The sequence below is a fragment of the Pongo pygmaeus genome, chromosome 1 (genome assembly GCF_028885625.2).
Source record: "Pongo pygmaeus isolate AG05252 chromosome 1, NHGRI_mPonPyg2-v2.0_pri, whole genome shotgun sequence".
In the NCBI taxonomy this organism is placed as follows: Eukaryota; Metazoa; Chordata; class Mammalia; order Primates; family Hominidae; genus Pongo; species Pongo pygmaeus.
Genome location: NC_072373.2, coordinates 170,690,261 through 170,705,346, shown reverse-complemented (window position 1 = coordinate 170,705,346; position 15,086 = coordinate 170,690,261). Strand labels below are relative to the sequence as shown.

Below are 15,086 nucleotides of genomic sequence, written 5' to 3'. Positions count from 1 at the left end.
CCATGCTCATGGATAGGAAGAATCAATATCGTGAAAATGGCCATACTGCCCAAGGTAATTTATAGATTCAATGCCACCCCCATCAAGCTACCAGTGACTTTCTTCACAGAATTGGAAAAAACTACTTTAAAGTTTATATGGAACCAAAAAAGAGCCCGCATTGCCAAGTCAATCCTAAGCCAAAAGAACAAAGCTGGAGGCATCATGCCACCTGAGTTCAAACTATACTACAAGGCTACAGCAACCAAAACAGCATGGTACTGGTACCAAAACAGAGATATAGACCAATGGAACAGAACAGAGCCCTCAGAAATAATGCCACATATCTACAACTATCTGATTTTTGACAAATCTGACAAAAACAAGCAATGGGGAAAGGATTCCCTATTTAATAAATGGTGCTGGGAAAACTGGCTAGCCATATGGAGAAAGCTGAAACTGGATCCCTTCCTTACACCCTATACAAAAATTAATTCAAGATGGATTAAAGACTTAAATGTTAGACCTAAAACCATAAAAACCCTAGAAGAAAACCTAGGCAATACCATTCAGGACATAGACATGGGCAAGGACTTCATGTCTAAAACACCAAAAGCAATGGCAACAAAAGCCAAAATTGACAAATGGGATCTAATTAAACTAAAGAGCTTCTGCACAGCAAAAGAAAATACCATCAGAGTGAACAGGCAACTTACAGAATGGGAGAAAATTTTCGCAAGCTACTCATCTGACAAAGGGCTAATATCCAGAATCTACAATGAACTCAAACAAATTCACAAGAAAAAAACAAACAACCCCATCAACAAGTGGGTGAAGGATATGAACAGACACTTCTCAAAAGAAGACATTTATACAGCCAAAAGACACATGAAAAAATGCTCATCATCACTGGTCATCAGAGAAATGCAAATCAAAACCACAATGAGATACCATCTCACACCAGTTAGAATGGCGATCATTAAACAGTCAGGAAACAACAGGTGCTGGAGAGGATGTGGAGAAATAGGAACACTTACACTGTTGGTGGGACTATAAGCTAGTTCAACCATTGTGGAAGTCAGTGTGGTGATTCCTTAGGGATCTAGAACTAGAAATACCATTTGACCCAGCGATACCATTACTGGGTATATACCCAAAGGATTATAAATCATGCTGCTATAAAGACACATGCACACATATGTTTATTGCGGCACTATTCACAATAGCAAAGACTTGGAACCAACCCAAATGTCCAACAATGATGGACTGGATTAACAAAATGTGGCACATATACACCATGGAATACTATGCAGCCATAAAAATGATGAGTTCATGTCCTTTGTAGGGACATGGATGAAGCTGGAAACCATCATTCTCAGCAAACTATCACAAGGACAAAAAACCAGACACCGCATGTTCTCACTCATAGGTGGGAATTGAACAATGAGAACACATGGACGCAGGAATGGGAACATCACACACCAGGGCCTGGTGTGGGGTGGGGTGAGTGGGGAGGGATAGCATTAGGAGATATACCTAATATTAAATGACGAGTTAATGGGTGCCGCACACCGACATGGCACGTGTATACATATGTAACAAACCTGCACGTTGTGTACATGTACCCTAAAACTTAAAGTGTAATAAATAAATAAATAAATAAATAAAATATTATAATGATGGTAATATTAATTGTAATAATTGTAGCTTACTATTTTTGTGTGAGAGGGATTTATAGACATAATTCTGTTAAACTTTGAATGATAGTCGTAATTACAAAGCCTGATATTATTTTGAAGGCTTGTTTCCAATCTCAAGTCCAAGAACTTTTCATGTATTATCTAATTAATACTCTCTAAAGTCCTATGACCCTACCTATAGATACAGTCATTATCTGTATTTTATAGTTAAGTGACTAAAGGTAGCAATCACAGCCTGGAGAGTCTCCTCACCCACCATTGATGGCCTTTTAATATGGTTTATTTACTACTCACCTTTCCTTACCAGTTACTAATTCTTGTTTATTCTCTTGTAAATTCCAATCCCTGGTTTTAAAATGCATCATTGTCACATAGGACATGATAAGAAAAAGTTGCATCTTTTTTATTCCCGCTTGCATACGCACATCTTCTCTAATAAGCCACATCTGAAGGTGTCTGCTCCAGGAGTACATTGTCCATGGTTTCAACAATGCTGCACAGTCATAAATACACCACCTAAAGCATAAGAGATGGGAAGTGAGAAAAGAGAGAGAAAGGAAAGTAAAGAAGAAACAAGAGAAAAAAAGAAAAGGAAAAGAAATTAAAAATATATTAAAAACCATAGATTTGAAAAAAAGATATTTCTCTCATTTTTACAATTAAATGCAGATGTTGCATTACAAAGCAATTATTTCATTCTAAGTATGTGAATAGATTTGTATTTTTTAAAAAATCTTCATCTGGTTATTCTCAGAATGAAGGAAAAGAAATAGGACAGCATGTTTTGATATTTACTTCTTTTTAGAAAAGCACGTGCTCCCTTTCTAAGGATGATTGATTTTAGTTTCATCACACATCAAGGCTTGTCTCATGCTTGCCGATATTCTCTTCTGAATAGTTGTGCAAAAAAGCATTGCTTTTTCGACAGACTTTGTCCACAGAACACTGACCCCATGCAGTTCCTACTTCCAGATACTGAAGCTTATTTCCAACTGGACCTTGGCCATCACCCTTTCCAAGTGCTCTTCTTTGTCTCACATGGAGTGATTTTTATTGGGGATGGCATTGGGTAAGGAAGGCTAAGACAAGTTCCTAAGCCACTGCTATGGTGGCATTGACTTTCTGGAACAATTGTGCTTGGATTGAGTCACAAGGTCACAATGCAACAAGTTACTATGTGCTCTTGGGATTTTAGGATGTGTACATTGTGAATGTCTATCTGCCTCCTGCGTCATTGCCAAGGCTGGGACTAGCCTCAGGAGGTCACCTATGGAAAGCATTCTGCTATAAATGGGTGTATGAATGACTTGCAGTGTGCACAGTGTAGTACAGGTTATGGAGATAATGATTTCATGCCTTCATTCATTCACTCCTTCCATCGCGTTACAGAGATTTCCTGAGTGATTCCACTGGGCCATCCAAGAATACGGTCACTCCAGTCATCCATCATCAAATAAGAAAGTTGGATACAGAACTGATCATTATAATTTAGTGTAGGACATAAAAATAGATAGTACAATCACTATAGCCTACTGGAAAAATAGAGGCTAATACTGAGTACCTATTATGTACCAAATATTTTTAGGCCCGTTAGGATTTGGTATTTCATCTGATCTTCACAGCATGTGTATGTGGTCAGTGTTGTTATATTAGTTTTACTGATGAAGAAATAGACTGAGAATGTCAAGGTAATCTCATCAAAATCTTACAGTTATAAGTAGGAGAGCCACAATGCAAACCCAAGTTGGCCACCAGAGGCCCAAGATCTTTCCAAAACTGAATCTGACTTTTGTGGAGGTACATTTCTGAGTTTTTCTTTCAGTTCTCTGGTAGACTTCTTTGAGAAGCAACTGTTGTCCATTAACATGACATTCTCTTTAAGTGTCTTGAAACAAATAGAGTTAGCAGGCTTTGTAAGGCCATGGGAGAAAAATAATTAAATACAATAAATTAAATACAATATCTGAAATAAATATATAGTAGATGGGCCTAAGAGCTGATTGGAGATGACAAAAGTGTCCTCAGTGAGAATGAGACTTAGACTGGGAGACTTAGAAAGAGACAGAGAATATACATTGAAAAAATTAACACCCTGAGTCTCTCAGGGGCATGGGAGACAATAGCCAAAGGTCAATTAGCATTGACACGATCTATGTACAGATGTAGGTGTGTCCCCAGCATTTCACATCCGCTAATTATAATTACTTCATGGATACAAGGACTAACTCTGCAAAAACAAATGCCTCCCTGTTCCCTTCTCCTGCCCTGGCTTTTGCTTATTTTTTGTGTACCCACCTGGATTGCTACACAACTTCCTAATTGGCTTCTTGCCTCTAATCTTTCCCCCTCTAATCCCTTTGTTGCATTGTAGGTATAGAAGTCTTTCTGAAACAGTTATGAGTCTGTCACTTGTGATAGCTCTTCAGTTGTCATTAGAATAAAGTCTGAATTCTTTAGAGTGATATTTATTTATACAGCCAGTATTTACGGAGTGCTTACTATATTTGAGGTACTGTTCTGAGTGAGAAAGTAGCAGTGAGTAAAACAGCCTCTTCTGCACTCTCCTGCACTCCAACAAGACTCGTGTACCCTTCTCAAGCTTACATTCTAACAGGAGGAGACAGATAATACACAAAAAAATCAATGAATTCTACTTTATGGTATAAGTTATTAAGACAAATAGAAGAGGTAGCTTGTGAGTTCAGATGGGAAGGTTGTAGTTTTAAATAGGGTGGTCAGGGTAGACCTCACTGATGTGACAGTTGAACAAAGAATGAGGAAAGGAAGGAATTTAGCTATTTTGAAACCTGGGGGAAGAATATACCAGGTCAAGGGAACAACCAGTGTAAAGATTCTGAGGGTTGCTTGCCTGGGGTATTATGGGAATAGCAACAAGGTCACAATGGATGCAGCAGAGCGAACCAAAATGAGAGTTGCAGGGAACAAGTTCAGAGAGGTGATAGGGTCTACATTATTGGCCACAGTAATCGTTTTTACTCTCAGTGAAATGGAAACCATTGGAGAATAATGAGCAGAGGAGTGATGTGATATGACAGGTTTTCAAAGAATCATTCTTACTGCTGCCTACTGTGTTGCTGATTGTTAACTGGGGAGTGGAAGTAGGGGGAGGGAAGCATAGAAGTCAGAAAGAGGCTATTGTAGTAAGCCAGCTGAGTGAGGAGGATGATGGCATGGAGCTGGTAAAGAATGCTTAGATTTTGGATATATTTTGAAGGTAGAGCCACCTTCAAACCTTGACCTTGACCTTCACACCCTGATGGATTAAGTGTGAAGTGTGCAGAAAAGAGAGAGGCCAAAGCTTGAGGAATGTAGCATTGCTATCAATGGGTGAAGGTGGATTCAATGTTACAGAGTCAGAGGGAGGAAGGAGTCAAGAATTACTACGTTTTCTGATGGTAGTAACTGATCCCCAAAGTTGATCCTCCATTATCTTCCTTCATCTTAGTAAAGAATACCATCATTTATATTTTTTTTAAAGCCAAAAAATAAAATAAAAAATTAGGATTAATTCTTGACTCTTCCTTTCCCCTATCTCCTCACATCTAATCCATCAGTAAGTCCTAAGGGTTCCACCTCCAAAATATGTTGCGAATCCATCTTTCTCTTTTCTTTTCTTTTCTTTTTTCTTTTCTTTTCTTTCTTCCACTCCTAGCACTGTTGGGCAAACCACCTGTGGCACTTTTCCTATCCTGGTCTATGTAAAGTATATTTTTTGTACACAGCATATAGTTGGGTCTTGCTTTTCAGTTTTATGATCTCTGAATTTTACTTGTGTTGTTTAGATACTTTATATAAAGATAAATATGATTTGATTTACATCTTTCATTTTGTTATTTGTTTTCTGTGATCACTTCTGTCTTTCCTTCCTGACTTCTTTTGGATTAAATGACTATTTTTCAATTTTAAGAATTCAATTTTAAGTTATCTATTGGCGTCTTGGCTTTCTACACATCTTTTTTCATTATTTTTTAATGGTTGCTCAGGTAATTATAATAAATATCCTAAACTCTTCAGCCTTCTTTGAATGCATATTATGATACTTCATGAAAGGTATAAATACCCTTCAACTGTGTAGTTCTACTTACCACTCCTATCCCAGCTCTTTACGCTGTAGTTTGTGTGTGATATCTACATATGCTATAAACCCAACAATGAAATAGTTGTCATATTGTTTGCTTTAAACAATGTGTTAGTCTACTCTTGACTACCATAACAAAATACCACAGGTTGGGTGGCTTAAACAACAGACATTTATTTCCTTACAATTTTGAAGGCTAAAAGTCTGTGATCAAGGTGCTGGCAAGTGCAGTTTCTGGTGAGGGCTCTCTTCCTAACTTGTAGATGGCTACCTTCTGTGACCTCACATGGCCTTTTCTCAGTATGTGTATATGAAGAGAAAACGGTTGTATTCCTTCCTTTTCTTATAAGAACACCAGTTATATCAGATTAAGGCTCCACTGTTATGACCTCTTTAACCTTAATTACCCCCGTAAGAGCCATATCTCTAAATACAGTCACATTTGGGATTGAGGCTTCAATATATGAATTTGAGGTGAACACAGTTTAGTCCATGTCAAAGATACATAAATGTTTTAAAGAAATTCTGAGAAATAAACTGTAGTCTTTTGTATTTACCTACATAATTACTATTTTTATTGCTTTTCCTTTCTTTCTGAAAATTTGAGTTTCCATGTGATATCTTTTCCCAAGCCTAAAGAACTTGTCTTAGTATGTCTTACAGTGCAGGTCAACTGACAAAAGACATTCTTTTTATTTTTTTTCAATGCATTTATTTTATATGCTGCCTTGAAAGATATTTTTGCTCACTATAGAATTCTTGGTTTACAGGTTTTTTGTTTTTTCCCATCAGCACCTTAAAATGTCAGTATTTTCTATTCTGACATTATTATTTCTTATAAGAAGTCAACCATTATTTTTGTCATTCTTTCCCTTTATATAATATGTCATTTTTTTTCCTTTGGCTGCTTTCAAATTTTCTCTTAATCTTTGGCTTTTATTATGGTATGGCGTGGTCTTCTTTGGATTCATCTTTCTTGAATTTGTAAGTTGATTCCTTTCACCAAGTTTGGGAAATTTTCAGCATTTAATTTTTTTTTGTTTGCTTCTTCTCCTTGCTCTCTTCCCTCTTACTGTGACTCCAATTCCACATATATGGTACCTTTGGCTGTTGTCTCTCATGCCCCTGAGAGACTCAGGGTGTTAATTTTTTCAATGTATATTCTCATTTATATTCTCTCTCTCTCTTTCTCTCTCTCTAAGTCTCCCAGTCTAAGTCTCATTCTCACGAGGACACTTTTGTTTGTCATCTCCAATCAGCTCTTAGGCCCATCTACTATATATTTATTTCAGATATTGTATTTAATCAATACTATTACATTTGCATTTTAATAGTTTGTTTCTTTGCTGTTTCCTCTCTGTTTAATAACTATGAGAATATTTTCCTTTTACATCCTTAAGCATTGTTGAAATACCTACTTTAAAATTCTTATCTTCTAACACCTGTGTCACCTCAGATTTGGTGTTCACTAAGTGGCTTTTCTCTTAAGTATGGATTACATTTTCCTGTTCCTCAATATGTATAATGATTTGGGGTCATATATTTTGGACATTGTGATTGATATATTCTAGAGACATTGTATTATTTCTGCTTCTCTTTTGAGTATTGATTTTTTGGTTTAGCAGGCAGTTTATTTGGCTGAACTCAAACTTCAAGTTTTGTTACTCCCCTGTGATGAACATGTCCTAAAATCTCTGTTGCATTATTTTAGCCTTAGCTGGACTACTTATGGTGTTCCCATGCACATGTAATTGAGAGATTATCCAGAAATTAGGGTAGCATTTATAGGCACAGTGTTGCATTCCCTTTCTATGGCTCTCTCTTTCTGACATCCCCTCCACAACTTACTTCCTAGCTACTATGGTTGCCTTGAAATCTAATCTCTCATTTCTTAATCAGAAAGACTGTGTATTTCTGTCTGAGTATTAGTTATCTTGCATGGCACTGACTGGGGTCCACCCATGGGCAAAAATGTATAAAATCAGGAAACACACAGAGTACTGCTTTTTCCTTCCTTGTGTCTACTCCTCTCCAGTTTCTACCTGGTTTTGGCTACTTTCCAGAGTCTTCAGAGAACTATTTGCTGTATTTTGATCAGCATTTTTAATTGTTATCAAAATATGTCTCATCATTCATTCATTAGAGATGTCAGCATTGCTCTAGGCACTGAGGAGTGGAAAATAATGATGCTCTTGCTTTGAAAGAGCTCAGAGTGTAGGGTAAGAGACAGACATATAACTAAGGATTGTAAAAGAACTTGATAGATGCTACAGTAGAGTAAGGATAGAAAATATCTTTGCCTTATATTCCCATTGCCAGCCTGTGATCTTTGCTGCATTTCCTATTCTCCATGCCTGGTCATCTCCCTGTCCTTCATACATTACCAAATTTTTCTTAACTTTTCATCATTTTTCTCTCCAAATCAAAATAATTTTTATGGCCTTTAATCTAATAAAAGTATAAACTCTTATGACATTCAAGACACACTGTCTGCCTTCACCCTCTTTATTCATCCATACTTTCACCAGTTTACTAATTCTGTAATTTAACCTACAGTAATCCTATGACCAATGTATGCACAGCACAAATAGATACAAATGCAAAGTGTGGTAAGTGCCACCAAGAAGAAGTACATGGTGCTATCTGTGTTTTTCCTGTGGTTTACTCATCCCACATTTATTCCACAAACCTTTATTAACCACCCATGATATGCCAGGCATGAGGCTAAACCAGTCCCTTACCATTCAAATCATATATGTCTTTCCATTTTCATGTCTCTACTAACCAGCCTCCTTTCTGTCATGCCTTGCCTCTAGCCCTTTACTCCTCCAAACTCTACCTATTTATGGCCTCTCAGTTGAAGCTTCACCTACTCCAACTGTATAATGATTGCCAAATGATTGATCTCTTACTTTGTGCTGCCATGCATCGTAACTGTTTCTTATTTTTCAGTGTATCTCCAGAACCTAGATGCACAGTTCCTGGAGGCACATTAGGCACCTAGTAAATACTGAATAACTGCATTCATGCTTACACCACACATGCTAGGTTCTAGCTCACTCCTAGAAGCTCATTTAAATCTCTCTTCTCTGAACTCCTAAAGCACTTCCCATAAAAATTAGCATCAAATCAAGTAATGCCTTTAATTATCCATTACTGTTGCCAGTGAGTTTATCTTGATGCTCGCAGTGGATTGCAAACTCAGGGGATCCAGAGTGTGATGAGGATATGCTTCATCACAGTAATGCAAAGTTGAACCTGAAGGAGATAAATATTCAATAACTGCCTGAGTTTTTTTTCTTTTTCATTGAAATGACCAATGTCTTTGATATCATTTTGAAACATTTCCACAAAAACTGCACCAATGGTATTCAACAACTTATACCTGGAAGTTCAGTAGACAATATGACACGGTGGTTAAGAACAAAGTCTTCAAATATAGAGACCTCAGTTTGAGACCTAGATTTGTCATTACTTTACTGTGACCTTGGGCAAGATATTCAGTCTCTTTGAGCTCAGTTTCCTCATCTCCATAATGAAGAACAGTATCTTCTTCATAGGAGTGCTATAAGGAATAAATGAAATAGAGTAATGTGTGTACAATGCTTAAGTTAGTACTGATGTATGGGAAATGAGTCAGTATATTTCACGTGATATCATTTGTACTACTGTTGGCACTATAGTAGTGTATTAGTCCGTTTTCATACTGCTGATACAGACATACCTGAGACTGAGTAATTTATACAGAAAAAGAGGTGTAATGGACCCATAGTTCCACGTGACTGGGGAGGCGTCACAATCATAGCAGAAGGCGAAAGACATGTCTTACATGGCGGCAGGCAAGAGGGAATGAGAGCCAAGTAAAACAGGAAACCCCTTATGAAACCATCAAATCTCATGAGACTTATTCACTACTACGAAAACAGTATGGGGGAAACTGCCCCTATGATTCAGTTGTTTCCCACTGGGTCCCTCCCACAACATGTGAGATTTACGGGAGCTACAATTCAAGATGAGATTTTGGTGGGGACACAGACAAACCATATCAAGCAGACACACTTAACTTCCTAGAAATCCTGTTTAAAAGGAGGCCATGGAAGTTCAAAATAGTTCAGTGACTTGCAGAAAGTCACTCAGCTAGTGAGATTCAGAGCCAGAACCCAACCCTGGCCTCTGTGGCTCCTGAACAAATTATCTTCTTTACACAGCCCTGGCTCTCAGGAAACATGCTCAGAGAGCCTATCCCTGTGCAGCCAAAAGAGCAAATCTCTTCATTGTTGAAATGAAAATAAGTCTATCAGAGTGGTTGTTTTAGTGTCCTAGAAACTCAAGTAAACATTCAGAAAATACACAGATGAGCTTCAGGAACTCAAGCACAGTGGTTGCCTGGGTGTGTTATGGCAAGCAGAGTAACTGCGTGGAGAAACATTTCTGTCCCTGATACATATTTCATACTATTTTGTTTAGAGCCACCAAGTGGATTAAGGAATAAGATCCTAGACCTGGGATTTCAAATGAGAGGTGATTGTCTGCAGAGCTCAGACGTTTCTGTCCTTGGAGAGCTGTGTTTCCCATGTGATGATTGTTCAGTCAGGAGAGTTTCTCCTGACAGCTCTGGGGCATCTCATTTTTTTTTTTAACTGAGGGTTTCAAAAATTTTTTTTAATGAGGGTTTTTTCAAAAACCCTCATCATAGTCTCTTTCATTCAGCTTCTCCATTAGTAAGACACAGTGAGTAATTCAAGGTTTGACATTGCCCAGGGATGACAGCCTGGATCAAGAAGGGGAAATGATGTGATCCAGAAAAGGTTGGTGCTTTTAACACTCAGACCCCCCAGCATTTGACATAAGTTACCCTTTCTTCTCATTCTTGGGCCTGATGCTAACCTGCTTCTACCAGTTTAGCCTTGGAAATTTCATTTCTTTTTACTCTTCTCTCTAAACTTCTTTGTTTTATATATTTAAGAGGCTAGCCGTAGGTTAAATCAAAGCTAAATTTCTTTTAGCTGAGGCACTCTTGCTACATTGGCATTTTAATGTTCTTGGAACTCATATGGACAAAGAGTTGAAAGAAACATATACTCATTTTAATATAAATTTTTCTATCTTATACATAAATTAAGCTATAAAATTGACCCATGTCTCTTATTTTTCAGATAGACCACATGGTACAAGGCCATGCTGCTTTTCCAGAACTACAAGTAAAGGCCACAGCCAGGTAACTGCTGTCTCTGTTCCCTCTAAAATTTTCCTTGTGTGACTGTATTGAGAGAATTCACGTTGGGCAGTTGGGTGATTTTCAGATCCTACGGACAATGAAAATGCCTGTTAGTGCTTGAAAGATAGTCATCTGGATGATCCAGAAGATACATGTATTAATTCTTTAAATGATGTAAGAGAACTTAGAGAACCTAGAGATACCCCAAGAATATACCCAGGGACTATGGATAAGAAACTCTGATGTGGAAGAAGGACCATGGATTCTGAAGTCATAGTTTCACATGCTAGCCATACTCCTTAATAGATACAGGACCTTGAGCTAGTTACTTAACCTCTTTATGCCTGTCTCTTCATCTGTAAAACTGAAGATAAGAACGATATGGAGTGATTTCTAGAATATTTTGAAGCAAGCTGAGTGCAAAAAAATATTTACGATATAATCCCTTTCGTGTAAAAAGAAAGACTTAGGAAAATACATGTGTATCTGTTCATTTTTGCAAAAGAAATACAGGAAGGTGGCCAGGTGCAGTGGCTCACTCCTGTAACCCCAGCACCTTGGGAGGCCGAGGCAGGCAGATCATGAGGTCAGAGATCGAGACCAGCCTGGCCAACATGGTGAAACCCCATCTGCAGAGATCGTGCCACTGCACTCCAGCCTGGGCAATAAAGTGAGACTCCGTCTCAAAAAAAAAAAAAAAAAAAAAATACAGGAAGTTTAAACCAGAAAATAATAAGATTAGTTACCTACAGGGGGTGGGTAGGAATGGGGTGGAAAGAATGTGGGAATGGGACCATGGTAGTAGGAAGAAATGATACTTCTCTGAGTATACCTTTTTATATAACTGTAACTCTTAGAATTATTGTGATGCCTCATGTCCCTGATACCCCGATAAATAGATGATAGCCAGGATATATGTGTATGTTGGTATGGGCAAAATGAAATGCACACAGTAAAAACTGAACCTACTGTATTACAAAGGGGGTTGGGAAAAGAAAAGAAAGGAAAAGAAGAAAGAAAAGAACCTAAGTAAATTTGGGAAAGAATATTTTGACTGTATGCCATATGGCTAAAGAGAAAAATAACCATCCATAAATATTATACTCTAATTGGTAAATTTGTTTTTCATAGGTGTATAGTTAGCTATAGTGACAGCTCTTTATGTGTATGCTACAGTTGAGCGAAGAAATCAATATATTGTGGATAATAAGAGCCAGGTTCCTCACAAATGGGAAAAGGAGAAGGTTAGAATGAACCTTATGGTGTCAATATCAACTTATGATTTTTTATATATATATACATGTATATACACACAGCTGGATATAAATATAAGTAAATATAGATATGTATATTCATGCGTGAATATACATGCATATACTCTCTAGGTCTCTGTGCTGAGATGGCCTGGAAGCAATGACACCATAGTAGCAATGTGTGTACCTAGCTCACAGGTACTGGATTCTAAGTACCATTCTCCCATTTCTCTAATAAAAGTAATCAGGACTTCTTAGAAAGATGACTGAGTCTGTGCTGCGGCAGTAAAATTATGGTGCCAGAAAGAAAGAAGTTACTCAACAAGGAATTGTCAGCGTACATTGGAACCAGCTTTAAGAATTAAGGTCAAGCATGTTACTTGAAGACTCAGAACCAGGGTTGCTGATGATGGTTACAAATCATGCCCACCTTACACATAGGCAGGTGGCTAGCAGCCTTGGAAGCTCTGATTTTACAGGGAAGTATGTTCTCTGCTAGCCGTTTTCTATAATTCCATCCTTAGAATTCAGTCTTTCCAACTTAGAGTGATAGCCCTGCTAAAAGGCAAAGCAAAACAAAAGAATAATAAACAAAGCCACTGTATGCAGTAAGACACAGATTCTAATAAGAGAAACTGTGCTGTCTGATGGTTGGAGAAACGAGAAGTGTTATGCCACTGACAAGAAATAAAACCATATGTGTAAATTTTCAAAAAAAAAAAAAGAATCTCTCAGTGGCCTACTCAGGATAAAATAAACAGTAATAGCATAAAGTAAGTCCGTAAGTAAATAACTCCATAAGTAAACTACTGAAGAAGGCAGTAAACGAGGAAGAAATGACAGATCTTCCTCTTCACTGTCAGGACAGTAGCCTTACAATTAATAAATGTAGAAGAAATAATGGAAATAGAAAATCAACATTAGGTAAACACTACAGAGATAAATGTTGTAGGCAAGAATCATTAATGGATGCTAAAATTAGTGAGTAAAAGTGGGAAGCAGGATATTTTCATAAACCCAGAGGATTTCAGCACAAGACACTGATTAATATGAAGAGGAAAATAATAACTTTCCAGTAGTGTATAAGTATGGTAGACACCACCTTACCCAAGTGATGAAAGTTAACAACACCAGCAATAACATGTAGTGATATCATGTATCTCCTTTTATGATGCACCGATAAGGATACAACATCATTTCTGCCATGTTCTTGCCCAAAATGATTAAACTCAATGTAAATATGGGAAGCATCAGACAAACCTAGATTGACATTCCACAAAGCTATTAGCTAGTTTGCTCCAAGGGAAAATTAAGAAACTTAAATACTGAAGAACTGTCCTAGATTGGAGGAGACTTAGGGAGATACTACAACTATAAGCAGTATATAATCATGGATTCAACTCTGGACCAGAAAAAGGACATTGGTGGAGGAAAACTGTTGAAATTCAAATAGAGATTAATAGTATTGTTATTTGTGGCAATTTCTTAGGTGATGAGTAAAAGGGAACTCTGTCTACTATTTTTGTAACTTTAGCGTAAATCTAAAATTATTTTGAAATAAAAAGTTTAAAAAATAATAAATGAATGGATTTTCATGCTAATAATGCTTAGTTGTCAGGCTGTTTAAGTAAAGTAAGGTATTTTTATAGAATTATCAGAGAAACCCATGTAGCTAGCTAGCACAGGACAAAAGAGAGATAGTCTAAGGTGGCCGCTAATAGACTCTGAAGCCAAATTGCCCTTGCCTCAGCTTTGTCGCTTATTCGCTTTCTGTTTCTGGGCTATTTACTTAACCTCTGTGCCTTAGTACCTCACTTTAAGGGAAAAATAGTAAACATTTCATAAGGTTATTGAGAAAATTAAATGAATTAGAGCAGTGGGTGATACAGAGTGATGATTAAGAGTCAAGCTGTAATAGGTGTTCAACTAAAAAAATGGTAATGATAAAAGTGACTGTTGGGGACCATCACACACCAGGGCCTGTCGTGGGGTGGGGGGATGGGGGAGGGATAGCATTAGGAGAAATACCTAATGTAAATGATGAGTTAACGGGTGCAGCAAAACAACATGGCACATGTATACATATGTAACAAACCTGTACATTGTGTACATGTACCCTGGAACTTAAATAAAAAATGAATAAATAAATAAATGATTGTTGTAGTTAGTATATTAGACATTTCCATTCTACTAAGTGACTTACATTCTAATAGGATCAGCACACCTACACAGAGCAGAATAAATGCATACTGTACTAAAATATACATAGTGTGTTATCAGGCTGTGTAGAAAAGGAGGACTGATCTTGACAAGGAATTTGAGAAAAGCTTCATAGGCATTCCCTTCTAGGAGTCTTTAGTTATAATGCCATTGCAATTAGTCATTAATTACAATTACCATTGAGAGGGATTATGTCACATAACCTTACCAACTAGCATATTAGTTGGCATAGAGACCATATAACCTAGAAAAGGGATTCCTAATTTCAGATCATCAATGAACCTCTTTAAATTGTGTACTGTTCTGCTGATTACGTAATTCTGCATGTATTTCTGTGAAGGGGCCATAATGATCATTACTTTCTTAAAGGGATTAAGCATTTATAAACCACTAAGCCAAAGAAAAGAGCACTAGATTTATAGTTTGGAGACCTGGATCCAAATCTCAGCTCCAACATGTATCATTGTGTGAAACCCATTTTCCTCATTATAACATAGGATAGTAATGGAGAATCAACCCGAGACACCTCTAAGGATTTATTTTGAGTTTAGAAGAGGTAATATATTTGACGGGGCTTTGTAAACTGAATTGTGACAATGATGATCACCACTACTACT

At 37.3% G+C, this 15,086-nt stretch overlaps 1 protein-coding gene across 11 annotated transcripts in view; it reads left to right on the top strand.

Annotated features, from left to right (window-relative positions):
* Positions 1-15,086, top strand: part of FGGY (FGGY carbohydrate kinase domain containing) — a 464,965-nt gene that overhangs the window by 323,175 nt on the left and 126,704 nt on the right. For all 11 annotated transcript variants that reach the window (XM_054485483.2, XM_054485541.2, XM_054485491.2 and 8 more), the window contains one exon: positions 10,935-10,996. In XM_054485483.2, the coding sequence (XP_054341458.1) occupies positions 10,935-10,996 (62 nt within the window). The remainder of the gene's footprint in view (positions 1-10,934; positions 10,997-15,086) is intronic.